This window comes from Thalassophryne amazonica, chromosome 4 (assembly GCF_902500255.1).
Source record: "Thalassophryne amazonica chromosome 4, fThaAma1.1, whole genome shotgun sequence".
Lineage (NCBI taxonomy): Eukaryota > Metazoa > Chordata > Actinopteri > Batrachoidiformes > Batrachoididae > Thalassophryne > Thalassophryne amazonica.
Window position 1 is genome coordinate 72,552,813 of NC_047106.1, and position 18,892 is coordinate 72,571,704.

Below are 18,892 nucleotides of genomic sequence, written 5' to 3' on the forward strand. Positions count from 1 at the left end.
TCCACAAGGTACACTAGGTACAAGGTAAGCATGATTTTTTTCTACTTCTCTAACTCTCTCTTTGCATAGCTTTGCATGAATTTATATGTTCAGTTGGCTGTTTTTCAGTTAGCTTTATATACATTTAACTGTTTTCATAGCGATAAATACATTTTTAGATTCAGATAGTGTTATTTTAAGTAAATTTTAGATTGATATATTTATATTCATTTAGCTATTTGCATAGCTTTGCATGAATTTATATGTTCAGTTAGCTGTTTTTCAGTTAGCTTTATATACATTTAACTGTTTTCATAGCGATAAATACATTTTTAGATTCAGATAGTGTTATTTTAAGTAAATTTTAGATTGATATCTTTATATTCATTTAGCTATTTGCATAGCTTTGCATGAATTTATATGTTCAGTTAGCTGTTTTTCAGTTAGCTTTATATACATTTAACTGTTTTCATAGTGATAAATACATTTTTAGATTCATATAGTGTTATTTTAAGTAAATTTTAGATTGCTAGCTTTATATTCATTTAGCTAGTCACATAGATTTGCATGAATTTATGTTCAGTTAGCTGTTTTCAGTTAGCTTTATATACACGTAACTGTTTTCATAGTAATAAATACATTTTTAGATTCAGATAGTGTTATTTTAAGTACATTTTAGATTGCTAGCTTTATATTCATTTAACAATTTGCATATCTTTAATTTATCTCTAATTTTACAATTTTACTTTGTTAGCTTTATATCCATTTAGTTATTGCTTTGCATGAAATTATGTTCATAGTGATAAATACATTTTTAGATTCAGATAGTGTGATTTTAAGTACATTTTAGATTGCTAGCTTTATATTCATTTAACAATTTGCATATCTTTGCATTAATTTATGTTCAGTTACCTGTTTTTCAGTTACTTTCAGATTCAGTTAGCTTTATACACACTTATCTGTTTTCATAGTGATAAAGGTTTCGACTGTGATTGTTTTAAGTGCATTTAGATTTGGTTAGCTTTATATTCCCTCAGCCCCAACCAGTCCCAGCAGAAGACTGCCCCTCCCTGAGCCTGGTTCTGCTGGAGGTTTCTTCCTGTTAAAAGGGAGTTTTTCCTTCCCACTGTCGCCAAGTGCTTGCTCACAGGGGGGTCATTTTGACCGTTGGGGTTTTTCTGTTTTTCTGTAATTGTTGTATGGCTCTTGCCTTACAATATAAAGCGCCTTGGGGCGACTGTTTGTTGTGACTTGGCGCTATATAAATAAATAAATAAATTTGATTTGATATTCCATTTGTTAGCTTACAAGCTATAGTTACGTTGCGCTAGATGAATTGTTTTCGGCTTAGATTGAGTCAGATTTATTTTCAGTCAGTTTTAGATTGTTTCAGGTAGGTTTTCCTGGAGCTGCACTCACTTTGGTTTTGATTAGGTTGGCTTTGTGTTTTTGTTGTTGTTTTACAACACAGATATTGTTTATTCAAGTATGGCAGTGGTAGGTCCATGACCTATACGGGATCTAGGCGCTCCCGCCATCACGAGCCTCCCAGCTGACAGGGTTATAGCAGTGGGTAGATGGGACTCATTAGCCCTGTTAAGGCGGTCCACCTAGGGGAAGGAAAACCCTGATGTTAAACCCCCAGCCTGGGTTACTGCCCCCGTGCCTCCGAGGAAGGTTCTTTAGCCAGAGGCTAGGAGAAGGTCACTCTACAGCCTGGTGGTCACCACAGCTTGTCTGTGCCACTGTGGAGTGCCACCTTGCCTAAAGAGTGGAATTGGTGTGCGCGAGCTGATCCCCACTTTAAGCAACGAGCGCAGGCGGGAAGGAAAGCCCTGCAGCGATGGGAAGAGGCGAAAACAGCAGGTGCATGATGGCACTGGGAGCTGCAGTCTCGATCCTGCATGCAGGCAGCTCAGGAGCTATGGTCGTTTGATTGCTGACCCGAGACAACAGCATCATCCGGCAGGGCCCTGGGTGACCAAGCAGCCCTGCTTAGGGATAGCCCTGCTTGCTCCACATGGAGACAGACCTAGAAAAGGTGGTCTAAACATGGCTTGTCTCACTAGACCCAGTTGGCTCACCGCTGCCAACGGGCATCACTACACGCGGTGCGAAAAGAAAAACAAAGAACCTGAAAATTGTGTGCTGGAATGTACGCACAATGACGGACTCAGACAATAGCGATCGTCCTCGAAGACGCTCAGCCTTAGTCGCCAAAGAGCTAGCAAGGCTTGACATAGACATTGCTGCACTCAGCGAGGTGCGCTTTGCAGACCAAGGGTCACTCACCGAGGAAGGTACAGGCTACACACTGTTCTGGTCAGGGAAGGTTAAAGAAGATCGTCGACTCTCAGGGGTCGGGTTCATGATTAAGAGCGCCATAGCACATAGGTTACACAGTTTGCCAGTTGGACATTCTGACCGACTCATGTCACTCCGGCTCCCCATCAACAACAAGGATTTTGCCACTATTGTTAGTGTGTATGCCCCAACCATGCAGGCCGACATCGGAGTTAAGGAGGCTTTCTATAGCGATCTGCACATCCTTCTACAGTGTGGCGACACCCAGGACAAGCTCCTCATCATGGGAGATTTCAACGCCAGAGTGGGCCGCGACTCTGATGTATGGAAGAACGTGCTAGGGAAACACGGCATAGGCAACTGTAACGACAATGGCCGCCTGCTGCTGGAGTTCTGCTCTGCACATGACTTGACGATCACCAACAGCCTGTTCCAACAGAAAGAGACATTCAAAGCAACCTGGAGACACCCACGCTCCAAACACTGGCACCTTCTGGATTACGTTCTGACGCGACAGTGTGATAGAAGAGACGTACTACATACCAGGGTGATGCCTAGCGCGGATTGCTATATGGATCATCGCTTGGTCCGTTCCAAGATTGCTTTCACTTTCAAACCCCCTCGTAAGAAGAAAGGCCCACAGTTTAAGAAGCTACAAGTCCACAAGCTGCAAGACATAGACACGAAAAATGGAGTTCCAGGCCAAACTAGAGGAGAGACTGGGTGGAGAAGAAGGCCTGCCTGACGACCCTGAACAACAGTGGATGAGATTAAAGACCATCCTTCAGGAGACGGCAGCAGAAGTAGTGGGCTTTTCAGCCAGGAAAAATAAAGACTAGTTTGATGAGTCTGATGCACAGATCCAGGAACTACTAGAAAAGAAACGTGCATGCCACAAGACTTTTTTAGCTAAACCTGATGACCACTCTGCCAAGACAGCTTACAGAAATGCCTGCTCCACACTGCAAAGCAAGCTCCGCATACTGCAGAATGACTGGTGGCTAGCTTTTGCACAACAACATGCCGATGCCGGAGACATGCGCTCCTTTTATGAAGCCCTTAAGACCATCCATGGGCCAGCACATCAAGTGCAAGCACCCCTGCGCTCCTCAGACGGCTCCACCCTTCTGACGGACAAGGAAACCATTATGCAGCGTTGGTCAGAACACTTTGAAAACCTCTTCAGTGACAAGCGCACTGTGCTAGAGTCATCAATTGAGAAGGTGGAGGTGAAATGGGAACTTGATGACCCCCCAACACTTGAAGAGATCCGAAAGGCCACCACGTAGGTGAATCCAGGGAAGTCTCCTGGCATAGATGGCATCCCAGCAGAGGTGTACCAAAATGGAGGTGAGGCAGTCCTCAACAAGTTTCAGATTCTCTTCTCCAGTTGCTGGGAAAAGGAAATGGTTCCACATGACCTTCGGGATGCTGTCATTGTCTCCCTGTACAAGAACAAGGGCGACAAGTCCGACTGTTCTAATTACCGGGGCATCACTCTCCTCTCAATAGCAGGTAAGATTTTGGCTCAAGTGCTGCTCATCAGGCTTACCCCTACCATAGCACATGACAATACTCCCGAGAGTCAGTGCGGATTTCGGGCCAACAGGGGAACCACTGACATGATCTTCATCCTGAGACAGATCCAGGAGAAGTGCAGAGAACAGAACATGGCCTTTATGCAGCCTTCATAGACCTAACGAAGGCTTTTGACACAGTCAGTCGTGAGGGTTTGTGGAAGATTCTTGCATGCCTTGGCTGCCCTCCAAAGCTCCTCACCATCATCCGCCAGCTGCATGAAGGCCAGATGGGACAAGTGAAGTACAACGGGACTCTGTCCGGCAGCTTCCCCATCTCAAATGGCGTCAAACAAGGTTGCATCCTCGCGCCCACTCTGTTCTCCATCTTCTTCAACATGATGCTTCGTGAGGTCAAAGAAGACTTGACAGACGGCATCTATATCCGCTTCAGAACCGACAGAAGTCTGTTTAACTTGCGGCCCCTTCTGTCCCACACTAAGATCACAGAACAGCTAATCATGGAGCTGCTCTTCGCAGATGACTGCGCCCTCGTCGCCCATATGGAGCAAGCCCTGCAGCACATTGTCAACTGTTTTGCTGAAGCAGCAAGAGCCTTCGGCCTCACCATCAGCCTGAGAAAGACAGAAGTGCTATATCAACCGGTCCCCCATACAGCATATACCCCACCCCAAATCAACATCGAGGGTACCAGCCTGAATGCAGTAGAGCACTTCACGTATCTCGGTAGTGTTATCTCAAACAACGCATCTGTTGCCAAGGACCTAGACAGTCGCCTTGCCAAGGCCAGCAGTTCTTTTGGTCGACTCTCAAGGAAAGTCTGGCAGAATCATGCACTGCGCCTTTCCACAAAAGTGCAGGTCTACAGAGCCATTGTGGTCCCTACCCTCCTGTATGGAGCTGAAACCTGGGTTCTGTATCGCCAGCAGATCAGATTACTGGAACGCTTTCATCAGCGTTGTCTCCGAAACATCTTCGGGATCAAGTGGCAGGACTACGTCTCAAATGAGGACATCCTTACCAGAGCCAAATTGCCCAGCATGGAGTCTATTATACTCAAACAACAGCTTCGTTGGGCAGGCCACGTAGCCAGGATGGACGATACACGCATGCCGAAATTAATTCTCTTTGGCGAGCTCAAGGAAGGGAGACGAAACCAAAGGGCCCCCAAAAAGCACTATAAGGACCAGCTGAAGAAACAGCTCTCCCTTGCAGGCATTCAGCATCAGTCATGGCAGCATCTAGCTACAGATAGACTCAGCTGGCGTTCCAGCATCAAATCCGCAGGCCTGAAGTTTGAGGCAGAAAGAAGTGAGGCCTCACGCCGGAAGTGTCAAAGACAGAAAGAGCGGGCAGCAGCACAAGCCCAGCCTACTCAAGTGTTCATTTGCCCCAAGTATAACAGGTCTTGTGCATCCCGCATCGGACTTTTCAGCCACCAGAGGGCTTGTAGAAAATAAACTAAAAAAAAAAAAAAAAAAAGAGGTCTTCCCACTATCCTCGCAAGTGAGGAAACTGCCAACAACACTCACTTACTCCAATTAAGGGTCATGGGGGGGGGGGGGGGGGGGGGCTAGAGCCTATCCCAGCAGTTATAGGGTGTGAGGTGGGGTACATCCTGACCAGGACGCCAGGTCTATCGCAGGGCAAAATGAATGAAGTCATATAGTTGAAAAAAAAGAAAAAAAAACCAAAACTTATCTGACTATGCATGAAAATTCAGTAAGGTATGTCTTCTAGTATGGTCCCTTAAAACACACTGAATGTATAGCTGGCAATAAAGTAAGTCCCTTTGGCATCTCCCTTGTTTTCACTCGGGGTCAACACAGCAGATCTGAATGTTGATTTGACAAGTTTTATGCCATATGCCCATCCTGATGCAACTCCATATTAGACAACGGGCAGAGGTGAGTTTGAACCAAGAACTTTCTGCACTGGAAACAAACACACTTAACCGCTTGGCCACCACCCCTGCGCACACATAGATCATGATGAATATTCACAATTCATTATATATGCTTAAAGGGTGCAGTGTACGCATCAGCCCTCTCAACCTTTTTATACTGCAATATAGAATTTAATACATCGTATTGTCTCATGTCTAATAATCACAAATTAAATACTTGCACTAAAAACTGTCCATTTCTATTAAATTATCTTGACAGCAGTAAGTCAAGAGTAAGTCAAGCACTGATAAATTGATGACTATCAGTACTAAGGTTCTTACATGTCTGAAATAACACTATAATATGTGTGTCTGCAATATACACATATTTTTACATGTTTCCTTCAGGCAGTGTGCAGTGTTCCCCTCGTTCACACAGACAAAGTGACAAACATACTGGTTAAGACACATTGAGACAAAGCCTCTACACCTCACTAAACCAAAAAGGTCCATACAAAAGGTACAAACCCAATTCCAATGAAGTTGGGATGTTGTGTAAAATGTAAATAAAAACAGAATGCAATGATTTGCAAATCCTCTTCAACCTATATTCAATTGAATACACCACAAAGACAAGATATTTAATGTTCAAACTGATAGACTTTTTTGTTTGTGTGCAAATATTTGCACATTTTGAAATGGATGCCTGCAACATGTTTCAAAAAAGTTGGGATGGGGCAACAAAAGGCTGGGAAAGTTGATGAATGCTCAAAGAACACCTAATTGGAAACAGGTGAGTGTCATGATTGGGTATAAAAGGAGCATCCCCAAAAGGCTCAGCCGTTGACAAGCAAAGATGGGGCAAGGATCACCACTTTGTGTACAACTGTATGAAAAAATAGTCCAAGTTTAAGAACAAAGTTTCTCAATGTTCAATTGCAAGGAATTTAGGGATTCCATCACCTACAGTCCATCAAATAATCAGAAGAGTCATAGAATCTGGAGAACTTTCTACACGCAAGCAGCAAGGCCGAAAGCCAACATTGAATGCCCGTGACCTTCGATCGGTCACGCGGCACTGCATTAAAAACTGACATTATTGTGTAAAGGATCTTAGCGCGTGGGCTCAGGAACACTCCAGAAAACCACTGTCAGTTAACAAAGTTCGTCGCTACATCTACAAGTGCAAGTTAAAACTCTACCATGCAAAGCAAAAGCCATACATCAACAACATCAAGAAACGCCGCCGCCTTCTCTGGGCCAGAGCTCATTTGAAATGGACAGAAGCAAAGTGGAAAAGTGTGCTGTGGTCTGATGAGTCCACATGTCAAACTATTTTTGGAAATCATGGACGTCGTGTCCTCCGGACAAAAGAGGAAGAAGACCATCCAGACTGTTACCAGCGCAAAGCTTAAAAGCCAGCATCTGTGATGGTATGGGGGTGTGTTAGTGTCCGTGGCATGTGCAACTTACACATCTGTGATGGCACCAACAATTCTAAAATGTACATCCAGGTTTTGGAGCAACACATGCTGCCATCCAAGCAACGTCTTTTGCAGGGACGTCCCTGCTTATTTCAGCAAGAAAATGCCAAGCCACATTCTGCACGCGTTACAATAGCGTGGCTTCGCAGTAAAAGAGTGCGGGTACTAGACTGGCCTGCCTGCAGTCCAGACCTGTCGCCCATTGAAAATGTGTGGCCCATTATGAAGCGCAAAATACGACAATGGAGACCCCGGACTGTTAAACAACTGAAGTCGTACATCAAGCAAGAATGGGAAAGAATTCCACCTACAAAGCTTCAACAATTAGTGTCCTCAGTTCCCAAACACCTATTGAGTGTTGTTAGAAGGAAAGGTGATGTAACACAGTGGTGAACATACCACTGACCCAGCTTTTTTGAAATGTGTTGCAGGCATCCATTTCAAAATGAGCAAATATTTGTACAAAAACAATAAATTTTATCAGTTTGAAAATTAAATATCTTGTCTTTGTGGTGTATTCAATTGAATATAGGTTGAAGAGGATTTGCAAATCATTGTATTCTGTTTTTATGTACATTTTTCACAATGTCCCAACTTCATTGGAATTGGGGTTGTACATGTGGGCCAAAGTTGGACTAAATGACAGTGTGAACATATGAAAGTTCACTGGTTTTTCTCAGATTTGGCAAATTTACAACTTTTCAGTTTGTATGGAGGACAAACACTTCCCAAAGTGTATATTTTAAAAAGAAAAATACTCAGCTACTCTGCTGGAGGTTTCTGGAAAGGTGAGTGTGCACCTCCTTCTGAACCCGTGACGAGAGAGACATCCTCTTTTCTGGCCTGGACACAAGAGAACAGAACAAAAAAGGTGGCTCATGATCTGTGGGCTCTGGAAGACAAAAAAAAGCTGAAGGCAAAGATTCTAAATTGTTTTCCCAATATAATTCAAACTTGTAAATATAATACTAGATAGGCCTGGCTTTCAAAATAGAACATCCAACTTCTCCTGCACTCCATTCCTTGACCATGTTTTACCCTCATGCATCATTACTAGACTTACTAACTCTGTTTCATAAATTTGACCTTTGACCATTACTTTACCTTTTTCGCAGACCCATGAATGTGACACTCGCTCCTCCCTATCATCAAATCAAATGGTTTCTTCAGTCTTCTCTCTTGCCTCTTCATTGAATGGGATATGTAGTTTTATCCCAGTTTTAACTGCTTTAAGCATTTAAGTAACTTTTACTTCTTACCCATAGTTTCATTAATGGTTAAATTAACGGCTTTCGGTGATGATGCTTTGGGCATCACACAGATTAAGGAGAGGTACAACCGGTTTAAAGACGTCCGCACAACGGTGGAGAGCGAGCCACGCTCCGGTTGGCCATCAACATGCTGAAATGACCAGATCATTTCCAAAGTGAACGCTGTCGTGATACGGGACCGTCGTGTGACTATCTGAAAATTGCGGAAGAGGTGGACATCAGCACTTTTTCGGCACATTCCACTGTGACAGAAAATCTGGCCATGAAAAGAGTGGCTGTGAAATTCATGCTGCTGCTAATGGCGGAGCAAAAGCACCTTCGTGTTGAAGTCTCACAGGACATGCTGTGACATGCCCACCTCTTCCACAATTTCTCAGATAGTCACACGACTGAAAAGTCGCCGAAAGCCATCTGAATCATCTGAATGGTTTCCACCTAGCTGCCGCCCAGTTTCTGGCAAAATTTGATGCGGTGCTGCTCCAGTCGTTCCGTCTTTTTCCTTGAAATGAAAATCTGCCGAGCGCACTGCACATGTCCTCATACAAAGGCTGCTTACCAGAAAATGATGCAATCGACAGGCATGAAAAAAAAAGTTCACACATGCGCACGAAGGTTCAAGGTTTGCTCATGCAAGCACACGTGATTCAAATCCATCAGGTTTTTGCAAAAAATAAAAAGGTCCGATACTTTTCTAACAGACCTCGTATATGTGATATTTTTATAACATTTTTATAAGATATTTCTGTGTTAGCTACCTTATTTCTTTGCTGAAGTTAAAACTTGTACTGTTTGGTATGCAGTTATGTAGGTGACACGCAGACACACAAATGATATGAATGCTTGCTTGCCTGCCCTGCAGACTGTCCCGTGGAAGACCTGAAGAGACAAAGAGATGTGCTGATTCACTGTGTGTGGGTTTAAAAGAGTTAATCTTTTCAAGAATAGGATGGGGATTAGTAAGGGCTTACATCCCCACTGCTCTGGGATCATATCCCCTGCCAGTGGACCAATATACTCAACCAGCAGCGCATTGTGCTGTGGATGGCCACCAACACACAGGACACTCGTACAATAAACAACTGATGTCATGTGTTTTCGTAGTATATAGAAAAACAGCAGTCTATGACTGCAGGGACAACAAGATGAACTGCTCTTAACACAACCACTGACAGTTACAGTAACTGACAGAAGAGGCCTGAAGTTAAAGTCTGAATATTCCTTTATATGGAAATATAGAATCAAGACATCAACAAGTGGAAGTACAAATGTTTCAGTGATGGAAGTAGTCTTCTTATTGGTCTACGTTTTTCTCCCAAGTTCATGCAGGCGGACAGAATGCTAACTTTTTATCTTGTTTTGAAAAAGCCCTCAATGAAGTGCAATGAATATATCTACTTAAAGACTTTTAATTCAGGTGAAAATTTCACACAAATGATCTGCAGGTTGTACTTCAATCCAGTGGCCCAATTTTTTACAAATAACTCTTTATGAAAAAAAAAAAAAAATCAAGAGAACAAGCATGGATGAGCTCTTTCATTGTTTTTTGTGTTTGTAACTAAACAAACAGACAATTCACATAATTCACAGATTCAAGGGCATGATAGCAAAATGACACACAATGAAATACCAGATGTCATTTTACTACACCTTTCTAAGCCTCATACCAGTATAATAGATGCTCAAATGAATTTAACCCTTTATGCATTACTCTTGAACACTCAGTATGATAAAGGAATCATTTACTGAAATGATCTATGTCAACTGAAAGAAAACCACTTAAAATTTTCAAATATGTTGGCATCAAGTTTAAACATTCTTTGGTTAACAGGAATTCATTTTAAGTTGTACATAATGTTGTTGATCATGTTGTTTCAGCAGCACCACAAGCCAGCACCTTGGGTTAGGTTTTGTGGCATAAACTTAATATGTAACCTTTAAGTGCAAAAATTATTGAGCAGAATTAAAAACAATGATGACAATGAATGTAATTGTTGTATGTGGTCCATGGATTTCATGTACGCTTTGTGCCTAAACTGAAATTTGCACATAAGTACAGGTGCAAAGTCACATTCTTTTTTCCCCACAAACATTCATACACTGTTTGTCTCTCAATGGAACCTGTCATTTAACATATATTCTATGAATGGGAAAACATAACTATTGCCATGGCTAAACAAAAGCTTACAGGGCTAACAGCCTCTCAATCAAATCCTCTCTTAGGCTGAATTACAGAGGTCAGGTAAAGTCAGGTCTGGAAGTAGGCACTGCAGCTGTGGCAATGACCCAGGCAGACAACTGCTTCATCCCCACCCCCTCAAATCAGTCATCTACTTGCCACAGCCAGGTGATATGTGAGCGGCCCTTTGGCATTTTCCATTTGTTATGGTCCTCAACACTGAACTTCCTGTGCACTAGATTATATCCAGAGAAGCGTGCCGCTTGGCCAAGTGGCACGCTTGGCCAAGCGGCACTGATGTTTTCTCACAACTCAAGTTGTACACCTTATCTGACTGTCCTTAAAGTGTAGGTGACACCAAAAAAATGTGCACAAATAATCAGTAAAAATGATGAAATGTTGATATTTTAAAAAATCCTGAACAATAAAAGTCAATAAGTGCGCAGGTAAAGGATAAACAACAGCTGTCTGAAGCCTGCGCTCTATTTCAGCCCTCAGCCGCGGCCATATTGCTGCTACGTCATCACCGGAACGGTACCTTCTGATTCAAGCCAAATCAATTGTAAACATGGTGGAGGTCAAGCTGTTTTTGGATGATTTTTTTCGAGTGTGGAGGATTTTTTTTTTTTAAGTCCAGTCTGGAGGGCATTCTGAACAAACTGTGAGGGACACAGTCTTATGGTTTTGAGCCTTATTTAGATGTCAATGAGGGAGACTAAACCTTGGAGGAAAAACCTTCAGTCTGACAACAGTGATGATATTGGCAGAGTTCAGAACACAGAATAGTGATTATAAAATAAATAGATAAATAATGCAGGCAATTATGGCATGCCAGTGGAGATGATAAACTGTTTTGTTTTTTGTTGTTGTTTTTTTTTGCCAGCTCTTTGGTCATAATCAACTGATAAAAAAAAAATGTTTTACTATCTGTGACATCAGAAAAAAAGTGATGAGGAAGTGTGGATTTTTTTATTTACTTTTTTTTTCTTAGAAACAGGTATATACATTTCAAATTTGAAAAATGACACGAGGGACTAAAAATTGTTTTTTTCTTGAATACAGTTAGTGTACTGTTAAGTTAGTAGCGTAACACATTATTATTAAATATTAAAACCATTCACACAAGGAGTAAATAATATAGTCTGACCTGTCCTTTCAGTGAGATCATCTGAAAGTGTATCCACCTTTACAAAATGACACCTGAAAATAATTTAATTCCTTCTGTTTACCAACCCTACCAAACATCTAGTCCATACAATCACTGAAAAGAGTAGGTGCTGGTGCCACCAACCGAACATTCCCCGCTAAAAATTGGTCCGCCCTGCTGCACGAGTCATTTCAGAGCATTGGCAGCGTCACTTCTGAGAATCAGCAGCGATTCACCAATTATCACCTAGTTTCTACTTAAAACTGCACTCCAGTCATCATCTATCTCAGCAACAGATATCTGAAGCTTTTGTACAACAATCATTTCCACAAAAATTCAGCATTATTTCATCATAAAAGATGGGGGCCAATCAGAGTGCATACAGTGGCTTGCAAAAGTATTCAGCCCCTTGGTATTTCACATATTTTAATTTGTTTATGGCATTTCAAATACAAAAACTAAACCAGGCTTCTCAATATAAAAATTTTGAAAATTATCTTCCTTAAACTCAAACTGAAAGTAAATCTCTACAACCTGATATAAATTCATTAAAAATACTAGAAGCACTTGGAGAGCGCAAACCTCCGCCAAGGCCATAGGGCAGGGGTGGGCAATCATTTGCCATGAAGGGCCTGACACTGCAGGTTTTTGTTGCTACCAGTCACCTCAGCAGGTGATTTCATTAATAGTCAGGTGTTTATGTTCAGGGGAGAAGCTCATCAGCAGCCCACCTGCTGAGGTGATTGGTTGCAATGAAAACCTGTAGTGTCTCTGCCCTCATTGCCCACCTGTGCCATAGGATCACTGACGTCACATGTAATACCCTTTGGCAAACAGACTTATTCCACGTCGTTTCATGCATCTACCGTCATGTTTCAGATTCAGTGGTTAACCCTCTGGGATCCGAGGGCATTTTTTGGATAGTTCACCCGCCTGGCATAAATGTTTTATTATTGCAGTTAACAGCTCTCCCTGCATCCCACAATCAAGTTTTATGTCTCTTTTTTCAGGACAACCTGTACTTTCAAATATATATATATATATATATATATATATATATATATATATATATATATATATATATATATATATATATATATATATATATATGCTATAGTTGTGTTTTATAAGTGTAATACAGGTTTACAATCAGAAATAAGAAAGGAAAAAGTGGAAAATAATTTTCCACACACATTTATTCAAAACAAACAGCAAACTCTAATAAACAACTGTTTTGACACTTTATAAAGGTAATTTGGGCTCTTGTGTGAAAGACTGTACAACAAAAAGTTCAAACAATAAACACAAATGCACATTTTGAACAATATATACAAAATGGTCTATGCGTTGTGTTTGTCTTCATCTCAAAGCAATTTCTGTCTGCTATTACACAAAGGTCACATCACAAACTTCTACTATGAAGTAGACTGTGTGTTTGTTCTCTCCTGCTCTGAAAGCAACATTCACACTTCGAGGCTCATTCAGTTTGAGGAGCAGCCCCCTCCCCCCTCGCTCCATTGATATGGTAAACAGTGCTTTACACCAGAGCGAGAGAGCTTGCCACAGGCTTATCCAGTAACATTCACAGGAAAACTAGTCGAGCAATCCTGAAACTCACACACTGTTTGAGCATGTGAGATTGTATGAGAGGCTCTCTGTCTGCTCCGTCTGCTCACTTTCACTTTCGCTGTGACAACCCAAAAGAAGTTATAGGCTTCTCTGCCTGGAGAAATTGTGCACAGTGTAAGTTTTGGATTTTATATCCCCAGTTATACTGCTTCATGATGAAGTGGAGCAGAGGAGGATTTTCTTAAAAAGAAGATCTGAAATTTCACCTACAATTTGCCAGAAGGTACATCTGAGATGCAAGCCTAGATCTGATGTTTTCGTGAAAGAAGACCCTCGTCTATACCACTTCATCATGAAGCTTTATAACTGGAGATACAAAACTCAGAATTTGCACTATGCATAATTTCTCCAAACATAGCCACAGAAGCCTAAAACTTTTTCTAGGTTGTCTGGGTGTCTTGGTGGCTCCTCACTGTTCTCCTTCTTGCACAGTCACTCAGTTTTTGAGAACTGTGTACTCCACACAGATTTACCATAGAGTGACATATTGTTTGTATTTCTTCATAACTGATCTAAATAAATTTCAAGACATATTCAGTGACTTGGACATGTTCATGTATCCATCTCCTGACTTGTCTGAAGAAAACTGGCAATTAAACTGATTATTTACAGGTATTATACCAAAGAGGCTGATTACTTATGCAATCCATCATCTTGGCTTTTATATTTTTAATTAATTTATATCAAGTTGTAGAGATTTGTTTTCAGTTTGAGTCTAAGGAAGATAATTTTAGAAATTTTTATTTTGAGAAGCCTAATTTACTTTTTGTATTTGAAACACCATAAACAAATTAAAATGTGTGAAATACCAAGGGGCTGAATACTTTTGCAAGCCACTGCACATCATTTCGGAGCATCAGTAGTGAAATGAGGAGATTATCACATCATTTCTGCTTAAAACAGCCTCGTTTCGGCTCAAAACTGATGCTTTGGGTGCAGAGAGTCAGACTCAGAGGCAGTCTCAGATGCATGCACATTGAAGGCAAAGCGGACCAATTTTTAGAGGGCGCCATTTGGTCGGCGACACCAGAACACATCCCTGATGAACACCGGAATTCACCAGGATGAAGTCACTGACTTTGCCTCCACTCTGCAGTAGCTGTTGCAGTCCAGGCGGTCACCCTTTCCTTTCCAGAGTGACACAAGTCTTTCTTCCAGTCCATAAGGATTACACCTACCTTCCAGATTGAAACAAACATTGTCTGCAATGTCAGGACAACAGCATCTGTACTTTCTCCACTTTTTGAAATACTCTACCTTCAAACATGCAGAAGGATAAACAGGCCAATCACATAACCTTTGACCTCTTCTGTCTTTTGGCAAAGTTAAAGACATGAAACAATCAGAATAAACTAGATAACAAATCAGTCTATGCTGAGTAAATAAGCAGTTGGAAAGATGTTCACATTCAGAAATCACCCAAAGTTTAACAATTCTTCAATTCATCAGCTGTCTATCTGATCCAACTCACAGCACATCAATATGTCACATCTCTATACAGTGACAAAATGGCCCCAAGAAATGTAACACCATCACATTTGTACCCACCAACATGAACAGCCACCCTCATCTAAAATCCTTGAGCTGCCTGTGAAAAGGACAAGTCATCTGCAAATGATGGAATGGTGACTGAGATCTTTTGTCAAATAATTCTAAACAGATTTATCTATAACTTTACAGTGTATCTGTAAAGTATTCACAGCACTTCACTTTTTCCACATTTTGTTATGTTACAGCCTTGTTAAAAAATAGAGTAAATTCATTATTCCCTTCAAAATTCTACTCACAACACCCCATAATGAGAACATGAAAAAAGTTTTTTGAAATTTTTTAAAATTTATTAAAAAAATAAGAAAAAGTGAAGCGTTATGAATACTTTCCAAATGCACGGTACATAGCTCAGAAATATTCAGTCTGCTCTCCACAAAATCCCTGATCTCTGTAGTCAAACAACACTGTCAATAAAGGTGCTCTACATCTCTGTGGGATACATGTCAGACAACACGATAATGTTGTTGTTGTTGTTCATTCGGCTGCTCCCGTTTTTGTTTGGGGTCGCCACAGCGGATACAATCAGATCTGCATTGGTAATTGGCACAAGTTTTACGCCAGATGGCCTTCCTGACGCAACTCCAGCTTTTTACCTGGAGAAACACACAAAACCGCTGGTGTTCCAAAGAGGTCTCCCATCCAAGTACTAACCAGATCCTGCTCTGCTTAGCTTCTGAGATCTGACGGGATCAGGCTGACGCAGAGCAGACTGGCTGCTAGACAACATGATAATGTATTTTTCCCAAAAACAAACAACACAACAATGAACAAGTATTCCAAAATACAGCTAGGCAGTATAGTAAAAAATACTGATCAATGCAGATATTTAGCATGGTAGTACTTCTCAAAAAATTGAGCACTGTGAAAAACACTACTTTTTCAGTTATTTCAGAAAGTGAAATTTTAATTTATTCTTGACCCGCTGCATAAAAATTAAAATATTTCAAGCATTTTTAAATGTTTATTTTGATAAATGTGGCCTAGACCTCCAACAGAAAAAAAAAACTTCAAAAGATCATTCTAAAAAATGATTTATAATACAGAAACATCTAAATTCTGAAAAGTGTGTTCATTTTTGCACTCAATACTTGGATGGAGCTCCTTTTACAAGACACGTCTTGCATTGTCTCTCATTCAGGAGTGGCTTGAAACTAGGAATACGACACTTGTAGCTCATTTCCTGGATACATCTGTGCATGGTGGCTTGATACACTGACTCCAACTTCAGTCCACTCCTTTTTTCACCTCAGGGATGGGCGAGAAGAGATTACCTGTTGCTTGTCCATCTTTTCCTACCTTACTTTTCCCTTCCAGTCAACTACCCATGAATACGCTTTGAGCTGGCCTTTCAGCAATGACCTTCTGTGGGTTACCCTCCTTATGGACAGTGTCAATAAGTGCCTTCTGGACAACTATCAAGTTAACAGTCTTCTCCATGATTGTGGTTGTGTGTGTACTGAACCAGACTGAGACATTCATGGTATTTATACTGCATAAATAGTCAGTCACTCATCACTCATCTTCAACCGCTTATCTGGGATTGGGTCGTGGGGGCAACAGCTCTAGCAGGGGACCCCAGACTTCCCTTTCCCGGGCCACATTGACCACCTCTGACTGGGGGATCCCGAGGTGTTCCCAGGCCAGTGTGGTGATACAACCCCAATTCCAATGAACTTGGGACGTTGTGTAAAATGTAAATAAAAACAGAATACAATGATTTGCAAATCCTCTTCAACCTATATTCAGTTGAATACACCACAAAGACAACATATTTAATGTTCAAACTGATAAACTTTACTGTTTTTGTGCTCAGTATTTGTTCATTTTGAAATGGATGCCTGCAACACATTTTATAGAAGCTGGGACAGTGGTATGTATACCACTGTGTTACATCAGCTTTCCGTCTAACAACACTCAATAAGCATTTGGGAACTGAGGACACTAATTGTGAGTGTCATGATTGGGTAAAAAAGGAGCATCCCCAAAAGGCTCAGCGATTCACAAGCAAAGTTGGGGTGAGGATCACCACTTTGTGAACAACTGCGTGAAAAAATAGTCGAACAGTTTAAGAACGTTTCTCAACATTCAGTTGCAATGAATTTAGGGATTCCATCATTTACAGTCCATAATATAGTCAGAAAATTCAGAGAATCTGGAGAACTTTCTACACGTCAGCGGCAAGGCCGAAAACCAACATTGAATGCCCGTGAACTTCGATCCCTCAGGCAGCACTGCATTAAAAATTGAAATCACTGTGTAAAGGATCTTACTGCGTGGGCTCAGGAACACTTCAGAAAACCATTGTCAGTTAACACAGTTCATCGCTACATCTACAAGTGCAAGTTAAAACTCTACCATGTAAAGCAAAAGCCATACATGAACAACATCCAGAAACGCCGCTGCCTTCTCTGGGCCAAAGCTCATTTGAAATGGACAGACGCAAAGTAGAAGAGTGTGCTGTGGTCTGATGAGTCCACATTTCAAATTGTTTTTGGAAATCATGGACGTCGTGTCCTCCAGACAAAAGAGGAAAAAGACCATCCAGATTGTTACCAGCGTAAAGTTCAAAAGCCAGCATCTGTGATGGTATGGGGTGTGTTAGTGCCCAGGGTATGGGCAACTTACACATCTGTGATGGCACCATCAATGCTGAAAGATACATCCAGGTTTTGGAGCAACACATGCTGCCATCCAAGCAACATCTTTTTCAGGGACATCCCTGCTTATTTCAGCAAGACAATGCCAAGCCACATTTTGCATGTGTTACAACAGCGTGGCTTTGTAGGAAAAGAGTGCGGGTACGAGACTGGCCTGCCTGCAGTCCAGACCTGTCGCCCATTGAAAATGTGTGGCGCATTATGAAGCGCAAAGTACGACAACGGAGACCCCAGTCTGTTGAACAAATGAAGACGTATATCAAGCACGAATGGGAAAGAATTTCACTACAAAACATCAACAATTAGTGTCCTCAGTTCCCAAACGCTTATTGAGTGTTGTTAGAAGGAAAGATGATGTAACACAGTGGTAAACATACCACTGTCCCAGCTTTTTTAAAATGTGTTGCAGGTATCAATTTCACAATGACCAAATATTTGAAGAAAAACAATAAAGTTTATCAGTTTGAACATTAAATTTCTTGTCTTTGTGGTGTATTCAATTGACTATAGGTTGAAGAGGATTTGCAAATCATTGTATTCTGTTTTTATTTACATTTTACACGACGTCCCAACTTCATTGGAATTGGGGTTGTATAATCTGGGACACCTCCCTAGGGAGGCGTCCAGGGGGCATCCTTAGCAGATGCCCAAACCACCTCAGCTGGCTCCTTTAAACTCGAAGGAACAGCTGCTCTTCTCCGAGCTCTCCACGGATGACCGAGTTTCTCACCTTATCTCTAAGGGAGACACCAGCTACCCTCCTAAGGAAGACCTTGCAACTGCCTCCAGAGTCCTCTGAGTTAACATATCCCGGAAGACCTCCTTCTTCAGTCGGACGGCTTCCCTGACCACTGGTGTCCACCGTGCTGATCGAGGTTTGCCGCTCCTTCAGGTACCTTAGACCTTCAGGCCACAGTTCCCCACTGCAGCTTCAGCAATGGAAGCTTTGAATATTGCCCATTCTGGTTCAATGCCCCAAACCGAGACAGGGATGCTGGAAAAGCTCCGCCGGAGGTGTGAGTTGAAGATCTGTCAGACAGTGGGCTCCTCCAGACGTTCCCAGTTCACCTGCATTATCCATCTGGGCTTACCAGGTCTGTCCAAAGTCTTCCCCCACCCCCTGATCCAACTCATCACCAGATGGTACGATCAAATAAATTGATCATCGATCTTCGGCCTAGGGTCCTCTGGTACCATGTACACTTATGAGCATCCTTACATTCAAACATGGTGTTCGTTATGGACAGTCCATGACTAGCACAGAAGTCCAA

General features: G+C 41.7%; 1 protein-coding gene across 3 annotated transcripts in view; it reads right to left on the reverse strand.

The window, feature by feature from the left end:
- tdrd7b (tudor domain containing 7 b) overlaps window positions 1-18,892 on the reverse strand; it is a 136,199-nt gene that overhangs the window by 76,184 nt on the left and 41,123 nt on the right. For all 3 annotated transcript variants that reach the window (XM_034168103.1, XM_034168101.1, XM_034168104.1), the window contains one exon: window positions 7,951-8,033. In XM_034168103.1, the coding sequence (XP_034023994.1) occupies window positions 7,951-8,033 (83 nt within the window). The remainder of the gene's footprint in view (window positions 1-7,950; window positions 8,034-18,892) is intronic.